Source organism: Diplodia corticola, assembly GCF_001883845.1.
Source record: "Diplodia corticola strain CBS 112549 chromosome Unknown scaffold22, whole genome shotgun sequence".
Classification (NCBI taxonomy): domain Eukaryota; kingdom Fungi; phylum Ascomycota; class Dothideomycetes; order Botryosphaeriales; family Botryosphaeriaceae; genus Diplodia; species Diplodia corticola.
In genome coordinates, this window is record NW_017971501.1 from 150,008 (window position 1) to 163,963 (window position 13,956).

General features: G+C 58.2%; 7 protein-coding genes across 7 annotated transcripts; 3 read left to right on the forward strand and 4 right to left on the reverse strand.

Moving 5' to 3' along the window:
- Positions 1–341: 341 nt before the first annotated feature.
- Positions 342–2,119, reverse strand: BKCO1_2200043 (uncharacterized protein; the record flags this gene model as incomplete). The annotated part of the gene is made up of 2 exons (XM_020272841.1): positions 342–1,739; positions 1,799–2,119. The coding sequence occupies 2 exons, from the start codon at positions 2,117–2,119 to the stop codon at positions 342–344; spliced, it is 1,719 nt and encodes a 572-aa protein (XP_020130854.1).
- Positions 2,120–2,504: 385 nt separating this feature from the next.
- On the reverse strand, positions 2,505–3,755 carry BKCO1_2200044 (vacuolar atp synthase subunit d; the record flags this gene model as incomplete). The annotated part of the gene is made up of 4 exons (XM_020272842.1): positions 2,505–2,588; positions 2,642–3,534; positions 3,585–3,673; positions 3,724–3,755. The coding sequence occupies 4 exons, from the start codon at positions 3,753–3,755 to the stop codon at positions 2,505–2,507; spliced, it is 1,098 nt and encodes a 365-aa protein (XP_020130853.1).
- Positions 3,756–4,322: 567 nt separating this feature from the next.
- BKCO1_2200045 (transforming protein rho) lies at positions 4,323–5,032 on the forward strand (the record flags this gene model as incomplete). The annotated part of the gene is made up of 2 exons (XM_020272843.1): positions 4,323–4,396; positions 4,468–5,032. 2 exons carry the CDS (start codon positions 4,323–4,325, stop codon positions 5,030–5,032), a joined length of 639 nt encoding a protein of 212 aa, XP_020130852.1.
- Positions 5,033–5,888: 856 nt separating this feature from the next.
- Positions 5,889–6,638, forward strand: BKCO1_2200046 (histidine ammonia-lyase; the record flags this gene model as incomplete). Its single annotated transcript, XM_020272844.1, has 1 exon — positions 5,889–6,638. One exon carries the CDS (start codon positions 5,889–5,891, stop codon positions 6,636–6,638), a length of 750 nt encoding a protein of 249 aa, XP_020130851.1.
- A 270-nt stretch (positions 6,639–6,908) lies between these two features.
- Positions 6,909–8,345, reverse strand: BKCO1_2200047 (chloroperoxidase-like protein; the record flags this gene model as incomplete). The annotated part of the gene is made up of 2 exons (XM_020272845.1): positions 6,909–8,259; positions 8,314–8,345. 2 exons carry the CDS (start codon positions 8,343–8,345, stop codon positions 6,909–6,911), a joined length of 1,383 nt encoding a protein of 460 aa, XP_020130850.1.
- Positions 8,346–10,207: 1,862 nt separating this feature from the next.
- Positions 10,208–11,924, forward strand: BKCO1_2200048 (tannase and feruloyl esterase; the record flags this gene model as incomplete). The annotated part of the gene is made up of 3 exons (XM_020272846.1): positions 10,208–10,410; positions 10,464–11,043; positions 11,103–11,924. The coding sequence occupies 3 exons, from the start codon at positions 10,208–10,210 to the stop codon at positions 11,922–11,924; spliced, it is 1,605 nt and encodes a 534-aa protein (XP_020130859.1).
- Positions 11,925–12,547: 623 nt separating this feature from the next.
- Positions 12,548–13,930, reverse strand: BKCO1_2200049 (s-adenosylmethionine-dependent methyltransferase; the record flags this gene model as incomplete). Its single annotated transcript, XM_020272847.1, has 1 exon — positions 12,548–13,930. One exon carries the CDS (start codon positions 13,928–13,930, stop codon positions 12,548–12,550), a length of 1,383 nt encoding a protein of 460 aa, XP_020130858.1.
- Between the last annotated feature and the right edge of the window lie 26 nt (positions 13,931–13,956).

Here is a 13,956-nt window from a genome sequence, read left to right on the forward strand (position 1 = left end):
TGGCACCTCGTGGTGTCACAGAATACTCGATCCACATAGCTATCTCGGGGAAGTAGAAGGACCATCTTGCAACGAGGCGGGATTGAGCCAATTTGAAAGTCCGGAAATGCATGATGAGTCTGGATACAATGTAAGCAGCATCCGTATGACTGACCAATACCAAGTTGGCTCACAGAGCACTTCAACAAGGACAGTACACCTACGCGAGAAGTTTAGTTTCTCATCCAAATACGCAATTGGCCATGCGAGAAAGTGGCGATCCTTCAGCGCATAGGCAAAAGCGCGTTCAAGCCGACTCGAGCCGACACTGCGCGGAAACGCCACTTACGTAGCTTCATTCCTCATGCGATCAAGTTTCCGAATCGTGATAAGAGGCCGTGTAGGTTAGGCTGCGTCTCGTAGCCGACTACCGCCATCTTTCTCAGGTAGTCGACGCTTTTCGCATTCAGCTGTTTGGTTCTCTTGTTCAGTGATAGAATGCGGCTCGCGAATTCGCGCCCGGCCGCGATACGATCCCTAACGGCCTGTTGATCTTTCGGGTTCCCCGCAGCCAGGTTGTTTCTGAGGCGGGTCCTCGAAGCCATGTAAGCCTTCTTGCGCTGATTCAGCATCTCCATCATCTCGGCTGTTTGTTGTACGGGCTGTGCATTGTGCTGCTGTGGCTTATCTGCCTTTTTCTGCTTCTTCTCTTGAATCAATGGCGTTTGAGGCTCGATCTTGATTTGGATATTTGCATCTTCATGAAACTGACTGACAGTATCGGCGTCCAAGAAGCCATCACCTGGTATCGTGAAGAGACCTCCACGTGTCATAGTGTACCTGACAGGCGGGCCGTAACCGTGTACCGTCAGCGTCGGGGCCGCAGCGTTGTTGTGAACAGGCTTCTGTACGCGAGGTTGGGAATCGGCCATTTCCATGACCATGTCAACGATATCGTGGCCCTGAGGATCGTTACGTTCTTCATCAAGAGCTTGTTGAGCCTTGCGTTTCATCCTCTCAATATGGTCGCGCCGATGGCCCTTGAGTGCGAGCTCATGCACAAATTCCCGAATCAAGACATCCAAAACATCGACTCCGTTGTCTTGGGCTCTGGCCATCCGCAACCTGGTCATCCGATGAGAGCGATGGCCCTCATCCGAACCCATGACTGAAGGGACTGGAAGAGTGTAGTCAATGCCTTTGGGGACCTTGTCAAGCTCAATGTGCTCCGGCAGGTACCGGTGCTTGAGCCAAGTGGTCTGGTAGTTGTACTCGAAATACTTGTATGCGTCGATTGGGTTTCCCCAAAGGGCATACGCCACGAGCTTGCGGTCGGCAAACTTGACAAACATGCCGCACTGGATTTGGTAGCAAAGAGCGTCGACGATTCGATCGATCTCTTGCAGAATGTCATGACGGTACGGTACCCCCTCAAAGAACTCGACCAGCTCCTCGTCAAAGGTGATGTCTAGTCTCGCAGGAATGTAGCATTGTGGAATTGTGAAGAGTTGCACATGCGGGAGGTAGCCATCGATGTAGCGTGCAGGCTTCGTGTAGCCCTTGAGGAAGAACTTGTACGCATCGAGCGGGCGGCAGGAATTAAAGTAATTCGCCCACTCAGGCGAGTAGCGGTAGAGCTCTGGATTGTTCCGGAGGAGCTGGTCAATTTCATGTAAGAATCGGACGCTGATGTGACGGCGCGAGAGGTACTCAAGGAGATCGGGATCGTTGCTGTGGAAGAGGCATTGGAAGAGCCGAGCCTGGCGACTAGTCACATTAACTCTTCTAACGGGCCTTAGGGCGAGAAGTCAATACATACGGCACGGTCTGGCAGCGGTCTCTGATTAAACATACTGCCACCTGAACGGATGTTGTCGTAGGTAAACTGTGACCCAATCATTGGGGGCCCAGACTGGTCAGAGCTACTCGACGATAGCGTAGCTTCTGGGCGTCCTGTCGAATCGCCTGTGAAGTACGCTCCGTGGCCTTGTGCCTGGCGCGCGCCTAGCACCTCAGCGTTGCTTCCGCTAACAATGCGGTGCACAGGCTTGGGCGTAGCTGCCTCGATTTCAACCGGCTCCTGCAACTTCAGAAGTCGGCTTGGGTGGAAGAAGCTGCCCGCGGGAGTAAGGACGGACATGAAGGTCAAGGAATGAGAAGCACGAGGTAGTGACAGTGAGAAGGGTGGAGAGGACAGAAGATGACGCGAAAGAACGAGATGTTGTGCGCGAAAGAGCGGACAACCAGATGGGAAGGCGCGACCGAAGTTTGGAGGGTTGCCGCAGGCAACAACGGCAACAGCAGAAGGAGCGCCTTGATGGACGTGTCAGCCGCACACGGAAGGCACTGACGCGTGAGGTGTGATGATGCGCTACGCATTCGTGGGCAGCTGGAACACACCGGAAGCAAAAGAATTGTTTTCCTAACACGAAGCCCATATCTACAAGTCCCAAAACGCCACATCGCTGTCCACAGGATATTTAGTTTGACAAAGTAACACTACACAGCCTTTCAATGCTCGAGAATTAGAAAACACTGATGAAGTTTCCAATCCTCTCCTTCTGGTTCTGCGCAATGCACTCGGCTATCCAGGTGATGTTACGGATTTCCTGCAAATAAAGTCAGCTTCTCTTCGGCACGCATGGCGAAAGGAGACACATACCTGCTCCTTGAGCTTCACCCAAGCGTACACGACAGAGTGGGTGAATTGCCTAGTGAAAGCCAGCTTAGAGATCTCCATCTCCTTCTGGTAGAAGAGATCCTCCAGACTGCGGCCCTCGGACGCGGAACCGCCAGACATGTTTCCGACGCCTGACCCGCCGCCGCTCAAGCCAGTCTGGTCGAAGAAAGTCTTGTAATCCGAGATGCCCTCAACGGCAATCCTCACTCCCTCGACATCGTCGGCACGAGAGAGCATCAGAGTACCCTCTGGGTATAGGCGTCCAAAGCTGGGGTACAGCTTCTTCCTGTCTGCCTTGGACAAATCGGTGCCGAACGAATTCAGCGTGATGTTGATGGCTCGCCTGTCAGCCTCGAACTCCAGGACTTCGCTCATGACCTCGGCCGTGGGGGTGCCGGCGATGTCCTCGTGGGTGTTGACCCAGTTGTGGAAGTCCTCCAGGTAGTTCTTGTAGAGTGTGTTGCGGATGATTTCGATGTTCAGCTCATCGAGGTCCTGGTGGCTCAACGAGCCCTTGAAGTAGGGTGCTAGCGGCGTCTCGATGAGCACGGAGTTGTACAGCTCCTCGATGTTCGTCGCGACGCAAAGCACAGGCATGGTCTCAAACCAACCGAGCGGGTGGCACCTGTCCAGCAATTCCCTGGTGTCGCGCTCGTGTAGCGTGCCGGTGATGAGCAACGCAACGTTGTCGATCATGTATCCGTAGGTCAGGTAGTCCATGAACTTGGACAGCGAGCCAGTGCCATTAGCCTGGATGTAGCGGAACTCGGCAACGAGCTTCTCGGTGGTCTTGCTTGCGAGCGCGGAGGTGGAGGGGTTGGGAGGCAGAGAGGCGAGGAAATCGCCATATGCGGGCGAGAGCTGAAGCTTGACATCTATGACGAATCAGCAAGTTGTGTTAGAGGCTTTGGAGGGTTGCCAGTACCGTCGATCGTCTCGCACTGGGTCAGGTTGTTGTAATTCTGGCTGGTCAACAGTTGGTTGCGGTATCCACGCACGATACCCTCGATGTAGCTGCGCTTCTGTCAGTGTCATCATCTGAGGCGCAGAAGCGGACAGAGTACCCATTCGTGACGTTGTAGAATAGACCCTCCATGTTGCTGATCGTCTGCGAGGCACTAGGTGATGGACCTGCAAGCTGTTGTCGTCAATGCCGGGGAGCTGCACCAGCAGCCCGAGCCCTAGCTCACGGCGCTGGAACAACCTTTTTCCAGACATGCGGTCATGCGCATCCAGCAAAGTATGGACCAACCACATGTGATGTGCGTCTCTTGCAGCGAACATTGTCTAGAAGTGATGTGTTCCACGCATGGATATCTGCGTTGAAATCCTAGTAGATTTTCGGAAAACTGCAGCCCTTTCGAGTGTCTTCCTCTGGCCATCGGCATGTCAACTGCAATTTAGTATTGCAGATACAGCCAAGGTTATGTGTAAATATTGAGACAACGACCAAGCCATCGACTGGTCTGGCAAGTAGGGGCCTCTGCCGATTGGTATGACGCGTCAACCACCGCCTTCGCTTCGATACGTACTCTGTGATCTCAGAGGACCAAGCGGGCGGATCCCTGGACCCTGCGCTGCTTATCGCTTATCGCATCGCGAACCATCGCTCCGCAACCCAGCTCTCGCCGACGCCAGCATCTCTCCCCTCAGCGCCCTCAGCATGGAGTCCGACGTTCCAACAGTCACTATTCTCCTCCTCGGTGATGCAGAGGTCGGTAAGTCGACATTCCTCTCGTACGTCGTCCACGCCGGTTCTTCAGTCATGCGCAAGAACTAACCACCGTGCCTGCGCGCAACAACAACAGACGGCTGACGCTGGGCCGCAACGTCCCCGCTGAACAATCGCACGACGCTCCTCCTCCTCCGTACTCCCTGCCAGCCCTCCACGACCTCGACCAGCCGTTTGCTTTCAACATCCGCCTCTACGCGAGACACTATCGCTACGAATTCTTCGACACAGCATCGCCAACCAACTATACCCTTCTCGAGCCCGACTTTATAATTCTCGCGTACGACATTTCGCGCCGCGATACTCTAGACTCGCTCAAGATGCACTGGGCACCGATGGTCAACGAGACGTACAACATAGGCGAGCAAATCCCGGTCATGGTGCTAGGATTGAAGCGGGACCTGAGGAAGGAGTGGACAGAGGAAGAGAAGTCGAGAGAGGGCTCGAACGGGAAGGGGGCCAGCGTCATGCCTCAGGAAGGCCTAGGTATCGCGCAGATGATGCGTGTGGATAGATATGCCGAGTGCAGCGCGGTGACCGGAGAGCTATGCACCCAGGTCCTGGAAGATATTGCCAAGACGGCAGCGAAAACCACGACAGAAAATGGTGGATTGAGTGCTGGCGGATGTGTGGTCATGTAAGTATGTGAGATTGGTTTGGACATAATGAGGGGATCTGGAATACCATTCCGCCAGGAGACAAGGACGTGTTCGTCCGGCGGTACTGTTTTGGATTCCTAACTCGAGGTATGTTGTCTTCCCTTATTCTCTTTTTCATGTTCGTTTCTGCTTTGTATCAAAGAGGGCCAGGGCCTTTGTCTCGCTTTCACCGTATCGCATATATTCCATCAAATACTCCGCAAATAATGCCGTTGTCCTTGAGCTTTCTACCTGTCTTGCTCTGCAAAATCGACAAAAGTGCTTCAAGGAATCCATAAACTCTATCTCCGCATCGACTGATTGGCCATTTTCCTTTTGTCTCACTTTCGAGGCGTTCCCCCATCTCATCTGCATAGATGTTTGCACGAAATCGAAGGCCAGTACTGCGATCTTGGAGAGCAGTCAATACGAGGCGTCATGCGCACCAAATGAGCGTGTGAGCTGTCACTCATCTGACCCGATGGCGTTTGTTCCTGCGAGACCAGGAAGTGCAAGTAAGAGATCTATTCCGGATGTGATGAGGCGTCAGCTTCAGTAGCCCCACGTTAGTTCCTACGCGGGGTCGCTTACTAGGCGACTAGTAAGCTTGATAACCCAGACTCCATCCTATGCTCTTCAACATGGCCCCTGAACTAGCCGCCAGACGTCAATCAAAGCTCCACATTTACGTAGTACAGTACGCCACCGCTCGCCACTACACTCGAACTACAAAGCCTATAGAAGGGGAAAGGAGAGCTCGGCTCAGCTCAACTCCAGCACCCGCACCAAACCACCTTCCCTACACCACCACCAACGAACCGATAAAAAAAAGACCCCCCAGCCAGCGCCATTCACCAACATGGCCTCTTCCAACCCCCCACAACAACAACAACAAGAACCCCAACCCCACCCCCTCACAACCACCACCACCCCATCAGACCGGCGCACCCCCATCACCGCCGCCGCAACCGCCTTCCTCGAAAGCTACGCGCGCGCCATGCACCTAGCCTCCACACACGACCCCAACCCCGACAACAACAACAAAGTCCCCAACATCCCCCTCGTCGCCTCAGCCCTGGGCGCGCACTACGGCCCCGACTGCACGGCCTACACGCACACGCACCGCATCTCGCTGCCGACGGCGGCGGCGTGGGTCCCCGGGATCGCGGCGCACCTCGCGCGCTTCGAGCGGTGCGGGCTCGGCTGCGACGTCCGCCTCGTGGCGCGGCGCGTCGAGCCCGTCGCCGAGGGGTGCGCGCTGTGCTGGCTGACGTGGCGGATTTGGCCGCGGAGGGGTGGGGGAGGCGGGGGAGCTGGAGGACAGGGGGTGGAGCTTGAGGAGGTGGAGGGGGAGGGGGAGGTGGTAGAGGGGTGGGAGTGGGAGAATGTGTATGCGTATAGGAGGGCGTCGGTGGGGGCTGGCGTAGGCGCAGGCGCGGGGGGACGGCAGGAGGGGCAGGGGGAGGAGGGGGAGGAGAAGGTGATGATTGGTGGTGGTGAGGGTGGTGAGGGGGCGTGGGTGAAGCCCGAGGGGTGGTGGGAGTTTATTGTGAGCGATAACGAGATTTCGAGCCTTTTGGCGAGGGTGCCGGATTTTATGACGCGTTGAGGCTGGGAGGTTTGCGTGCGAGAGGCATGGATGGCGCATGGGAAATCGGAAGGGAGGTCATGTGAGTTTGGTTTTCTTTCCTTTTCTTCCTCCTTGCAAAGGCAAATTCTATGTCTCTCTCTTCGTGGTTTCGGAGCGCTACGTACAGGAGGAAGGAAGAAAAAAAAAGTCCATGACGCCGGGGGTGGTGCAATGTGTAGATACGGAAGCGGATATCGTGGGTATATCGTGGGGGGGAATCTTCTTGTGCGAAAATGGATTTGTGCTCAATCATGCGCGGACGATTTTACCGGCTTTCCTTGCCTTCTCCACCTCCAGCGCCCGCTCGACCTTGGCTTCTGCCCTGCGCGCATTCTCCTCGTCGTTGGAATCGACGGCTTGCTTCTCGGCCAGCTCGGCCTCGCAGCTCCAGCACATGCACGGGTCGTAGTCCTGGCCGAACTCCTGCTTGTACAGCTTCTCGGCCTTGGCGAAGCCGCCGGTGACGGCGGCGTACTTGGCCATGCCGTCGTCGTAGTTGATGAAGCGGCCGGCAATCTCGGTGGTGGAGACGGCGTAGCGCACGGGCGAGCACTGGTGGGTCCGCCAGACCAGCTCGATGGCGCTGGTGGGCAGCAGCTCGCCCGAGTTGGGGTGCAGCTTGCGCAGCTGCAGGAACTGGCGGTACCGCGCGATGGCGCGGGTGAGGGTGAAGGCCGGGTGGGGGCTGCGCAGCCAGCCGGCCTGGCTCATCTTGTCCCAAAAGTTCTCCTGGCTCTGGACCACGGGCTTCAGCGTCTTGATGGCGAAGTTCCACATGGCGTAGTCACGCATGAGCTGCGAGAAGTCGCTGGGCCGGGCGTCGAGCTCCTTGGTGTTGAACTTCTTGGCGCCGGGCAGCTGGGACAGGGCGAAGCGTTGGAGGTACATGCGCGAGAGACGGTCGTGGGCGCTGACGTCGGTCAGGTGCTCGTACAGATCGGCGTCGAGGCCGGTCTTCTCATGGAAATAGCGCTTGGCTTCCTGGGGCAGACGGTAGGTGCTGTCAAGAGGATCGATGAGGGCATGGAGCAAGTCCCAGGGGAATTCCATGGTGGACACGTCCCACTCCTTCATCGAGTCCTGGCACATGTTCCTGTAGTGGTCGGGCGAGAACAGCTGGGTTATCCAAATCATGAGCACATCAAGCGGAGGGAAGGTTTTAGGCGTCATTTCCGGCTTGGATTTGCCTTGATTCGTTTCACGCAGGATGTCAGGGAGGACATCCCACCACTTCTTAAATCGAATGACAGCAAGAGAGACGAACGTCTCCCACTTGGCACGAGAAAGCTGGCTTCTCTTCTCGGAACTGGCCACGGCCAGGGCGAAGTGCTTGCTAAGGCCCAGCGAGCGGGTGAGCTTCTTCGACTTCAAGCATTTTGCCTTCATGCGCGAAAAGGACTCGAGCAGTTGGAGGTGAACGGCGCATTCCGACACCCACGGGAGGGCCTTGTCCGGGTCTTCTGCAGAGGATTCCGGGCGGCCAAGCGGGACGAAAAGGGATGCGGGGAGGATCTCGTCTTCGGTTACACGGACGCTTGACAGCGTGCTGGTGGGAGTGGGGAAGAGGCCAAAGCACGTGCAGCCAGCATCATCCTCGGTGCTGCGGGCTGGTCAGTCGGCTGTCGACGGGCAAGGGCTCGGAAAGGTTGCATACGGAGAGGCGAGGTGGAGGCCGGGCCGGGGCATTTCAGGTGGTGGGCGGGCGAGATCAGTCTAATAGCAAGTGTCGTATTGGGCAAGGGGGGTGGCAGGGCTGGAGTATGTCTGGCAGGTCTGGGTGCGGCTCTTTTCCTACTCGTGGAGAGAACGAGAGGCCGTCAGGTAGGTTGCGGCGGGGGCACACGGCGACCTAAATGAGCCGGTGCGCCCCGCGCCATGGCAAGGCATGATCAGCTTGTGTCGGCACCGAAGCGGCCCCAGTGGCTGAGCAGGTGATCCACCGGCGCAGCGGCGCTGCCCAGTGCGAGCTGCAGGCTGTGGCGGGCCAAGAACAGAGACAGGCCCGGGTCACCAACAGGGCTGAGTGAGTGATGAGAAAGCCAACGCGAGCCAATGCCGCAGTGCCAGATGGGCGTTGTTGCGGCATTCCAGAAGACAAGAGGCAAGGTCGTGGAACGGTGAGGCTGAGTGGGTCCGGCTGCCGCCCAAACTTAGGCAAGCCGCACGCCCAGCCGCTGCACCCGCCAACACCGTCACTGAACTGGCGTCATCGCCAGCTGTGTGCTGGCTACACAGTCCAACGCTGGCCGAGTTTCACACCGTTTCGCCCGTCTCTCCACCACGTTTCTTGTCTCGCCCACAGAAATGAATCGAGACGTTGTCGCACAGAGCAGGCTTGAGCCTGAACCCGGCCATGAGACGAGGACGGATGATTTGGCTCCAGATCGGCCGCCAATCGTTGCCAAGACGTCCGGACGTCTTGACGCTTGCGCAACAGGCTCGATGGACCTGACGTCTTTCGCTCCGTTCCAGGAATGATACTTTAGTCTTTGATGCAAGCCAGCCAGAGCCTGTAGTGCGCCGCAAGAGAGGGATCTACATCTCACAAACCGCCCATTGGACGGCACATGGAATCGCTTATCTCCAGGTCTTCCTGTTGTTGACACAACTCATGATGGTCCTTGTGCAGTGCGCCGCCAACTCTTCCGGAACCGACAATCAAACTAAGTTTCGCGGCACGAGTTGTCGGTCACTCTTGAAGTATCGCCGTCGGAGTTGGGCGTGCGCAAAGCCGTGACACAGCATGATAAGGATGTTCAATCTCTCTCCAGCGGGTTGCCAGGAACAGGAAGACGGTGAAACCGTGCTGACGCCATGTGCGGGGGCGGCGTTCGGCAGCAGATTCAACGTGCGGATCCACGCGTGCTCGATCAGCCCTCGACCCGTCACACGGCGCACAAAGCTTTGGTATACTGCACGCTGAAGCGTCCGACAGGCACCGTTCCGACTCGGACCTGCGCCGAAGAATTGCCGGGCGTTGCATGCCAGGGAGGCCCTGCTTCCGGGCCGCCATTGCATCGTCGCCGGGACATAATAATAAGCAGCGTGTTCAGCCGCAGATGCACTCTCACGCAGGCGACTGCCGAGGCCCGCCGGGGCAGAGGACCCCGGCTTCTTCGCAGCGCGCGCCGGCTTGCAGAGGGCGCCGGGGGTTTTGCGGGGTTGCCCCACGGCTCAGTTTCAACGTCCAGGCCCGGCGAGGGAAGGTGCCGAACATGCCCCTGCCAAGTTGCGGCCACCAGCGAAACAACCACCCGCCCTGCCGGCCTATTCGCCCGCAAACGCCCCCCGATCAGCCATGGTATGCACGCCTTCGTCTAGCCCAAGCCTCGTTGCTGCGCGGGGCCTCCCGGTCAATCACTTCGGCACTCGGTGTCCACATTGCATGAACTATGAGGAATTGCCGGAAAAGCGATCTTCAGGCCAACCGTATGTATACCCTGCCCTGCCCTTTTCCCGCTCCTTTTTTCTCCCCCTGTTGCTCACTTGCGGCGTCCTAGCTGACTCTTCCTCGGTCCTGCCAGCGGAAACTAGTCGAGCAAGCCATCATGAGGCTCACCTCGCTCTCTGAGGCTGCCACCTGGACGGTGGCCCTTGCCGCCGGAGCCAGCGCCCAAAACTCATCGTCCTTTGCGCACGAGTGCAGCTCTCTCGCCACCGTCCTCTCGTCCGTGCTGCCGAATGCTACCGTCTGGTTCTCCGAATTTGTCGCCGGCGGCACCAACATTTCCTTTCCAGACAATGACCCGAGGTGATTGGACTCGATTGACTGCTAGGCCGCCGCATGCTGACTTGATCTCCCAGCTGTGCGCGTCCTGTCCAAGCCGTCGAGAATGACTTGTGCCGCGTGGCGCTACGTGTGCCGACCACCAACCAAAGCGAGATCAGCATGGAAGCTTGGCTTCCCTCGAATTGGACCGGCCGCTTCTTGAGCACCGGCAACGGAGGCGTGTCTGGCTGCATCCAGTACGAGGACATGGCCTATGCTGCCGACCTTGGCTTTGCCACTGTCAGCGCTAACAATGGCCACAATGGCACCCGTGGCATCGCCTTCGGTAGGAACGACGATGTGGTCCTGGACTTTGCCTGGCGCTCCGTCCATACCGGTGTGGTCGTAGGCAAGGACATCTCGAAGACCTTCTACCGAAAGAACCACACCAAGTCTTACTACCTAGGATGCTCTACCGGCGGTCGCCAAGGTTTCAAATCTGCTCAGAGCTTCCCGGACGACTTCGATGGCGTCGTTGCTGGTGCACCTGCCTTCTCTTTCGTCAACCTCACCTCGTGGAGCGGTCACTTCTACACCATCTTCGGGGGCAACGACACCGAGCGGTTCGTACCTACAGAGTTATGGGCCAAGATTCACGAAGATATCCTCGCCCAGGTGAGCCATCAACACCATTGCCCCCACAGTCAATGAAAGCGCGCTAACGAACCATACAGTGTGATGGCCTTGACGGCGTCGTCGATGGCCTCATAGAGGACCCTGACCTCTGCCAGTACCGTCCGGAGGCTCTCCTCTGCGACTCCAACGCCACGGACATCTCGGACTGCCTAACGGGCCCGCAAGCCGACGCCGTCCGCCAGGTCTTCTCGCCGCTTTACGGCGTTGACGGCTCCCTCGTGTACCCACGCATGCAGCCCGGCAGCGAGGTCCTCGCCTCCAACATCCTCTACGGCGGCACCGACTTCATATACACGACCGACTGGTTCCGCTATGCAGTCTACCGCAACCCCTCGTGGGACCCGGCCACGCTCTCGCCCGCCGATTACGCCACCGCCGCGGCCCAAAATCCCGGCAACATCCAGACGTGGGACGACCTGACCGGCTTCCGCGCCAAGGGCGGCAAGCTGCTGCACTACCACGGCCTCATGGACGCCATCATATCGTCGGACAACAGCCCGCGCTACTACAATCATGTGTCCCGCAGCATGGAACTCACCGCTTCCGAGCTCGACGACTTCTACCGCTTCTTCCGCATCTCCGGCATGGGCCACTGCGGCGGCGGCGACGGCGCCTACGCCATCGGCAACACCCTCGACAGCCTCGCCAGCCTGGACCCGGACCAGAACGTCCTCATGGCCATGGTGCGCTGGGTCGAGGACGACGTCGCGCCTGAGAAGATTGTCGGCACCAAGTGGGTCAACGGCACCCAGGATCTCGGCGTAGAGTACACGCGGGCACATTGCAAGTACCCTGCCCGGAACGTCTACAAGGGCAGTGGCGACGGCTCGGATGCTGAGGGCTGGGAGTGCGTTGTTTGAGTTGCATGTGTTAACAAGGGACTGCCGGGGGAGGTTGTTGATCCAAAAGGAATGCTTGGGGTTGTGTAAATACAATGTTTCGTGTACGATTTAAGGGAACCGAGTTCGGCGAAATATGTCTATAATTCGTTGACGATGTCAGCAGGAACTGCTCTCTCACCTGACATTTGGGCATAGCAGTCAACTTCCATTTGCGTCGGGATATCTGCCTCGATTACCAACACAAAGGATCGCCGTAGGTTGGTTTTTTTTTTTTTAGAACCCACTAATGTGACAAGCTCCAACTCAGGTGGTTAAGTTTGTAGAGGCCCGTTTTTTCTGCACCGATCGTGTCACCGTCAGATTGTTGCTTCAAGACAGGCCTAACTCAGTTAGCGGGTTCGATCGTATTAAGGGTCTCCTTATTATATAATGCCGCTGTATATTCTCTATTCTACTAGTCGTTTATCGTTCTATCGTTCTATCGTTCTAATCGTCTAAGTCTATATACACTCTACTATCTCTGCTAAACCATCTCGTCTATCTCACTCTATCTATCTAGGCAGAAGCTAAAAGGGGAGGGGAAAAAAGGGTAAAGAAAACGACACGTTCTCTCTCACTCTCCTAAGAAAACACCCAGTGCCCTAAACCCACCCAATCTTATACAACTTATAATACCCCTCATCCCCCCTGCCCACCCCCCTCGTCTTCTCCAGCCTCTCCACCCCCAAAATCCCCAGCCGCCGCGCCCGGTCGCCGTTGTCATCCCCAGCATCGTCCGCAAACGCCGCCTCGACCGCGTCGACGAGCGGCGCGAAGCGTTCGGACCTGGGCCGCGCCGTGGCGATGAGCCAGAAGACGCCGCCGCCGGTGGACGGCGACGCCAGCATGCGGGCCGCGCAGTCGCGCAGCCAGACGGCGTGTTCGGGCGCGTAGATGACGTCGGCGGCGACGAGCATGCGGACGTTGCCGCTGCCGGTGGTAGATGATGCGTCAAATGGCGGGCGTGACAGCGCGGGCGAGGGGTCGGACCAGTCGAGGAGGCGGGTTTGGACGGGTGGTGGGGCGCTGGTGTTGTTGTCGTCGTCGTCGTCGTCGTCGTCGTCGTCGTCGTCTTGTTGAGAGGAGACGGATGGGGATGAGGAGGAGGAGGAAGAAGGAGGAGAAGAGGAAGACGAAGGGGGGAAGTTGGTGACGATGTTGGCGTTGAGGTTCTCCAGCACCGCCGGGTGGTAGTCGGTGGCGACGATGGTCGGCGACGGCCGGCCGGCGAAGAGGCGCGGGAGCAGCTTCGCGAGCATGAGGCTGACCAGGCCCGTCCCCGCGCCGAGCTCGACGATGGTGGGCGCCGGGCCGAGCTGGGCGGGCTCCAGGCCGAAGCGTGCGGGCGAGGAGCACATCAGGCCGGAGAGGACGATGGAGGCGCCCCAGCTCTGCAGGCCGACGTCGGTGTGGTCGGTGCCGGAGAGCGGGGCGTCGTTCAGGCGCACTTGGATGTCGCCGGAGGGCGAGGGGAACGAGAAGCTGCGGGTGATGCCGTCGTCTGCGTCGTCGTCGTCGTCGCCGTCGCCGCCGCCCCTTTTCACGTCGTCGTTGAACGAGGCGAGCACGAAGGCGGCGTCGTCGATCAGGCGCATGCGCGTGTCTTCGGCGAGCGAGTCCAGCTCTTCTGCCCGCGCGATGAAGGCCGTCAGCCAGCGCACCGCGAAATTGCGCTCGAAGTCGTCGGCGCGAAGGCTGGCGAGGGCATCTTCAGAGTCGTCGTCGTCGTCGTCGTCGTCGTCGTCGTCGTCGTCGTCGTCGTCCTCGTTGTGGGAGGCGTATCCGGAGTCCACGGGCGTAGGTGGGATGCTCAGTAGTGCCTTCGGCTCCACATGGGGCCTGAAAGCTCGGGGCAGGCGGAGCGGACAGTAAATGGAGTGGAGGTTGCGTATGGCGGAGGATATCTGCTCCTCGGTGAGGGCACGCAGTGACCGCACAGGAGGCAGGCTGCTTGTGGGAGGTATACAGTGACCTGAGTGACTCATCGGACCTCGAAGGCTCGTCTCTTTCG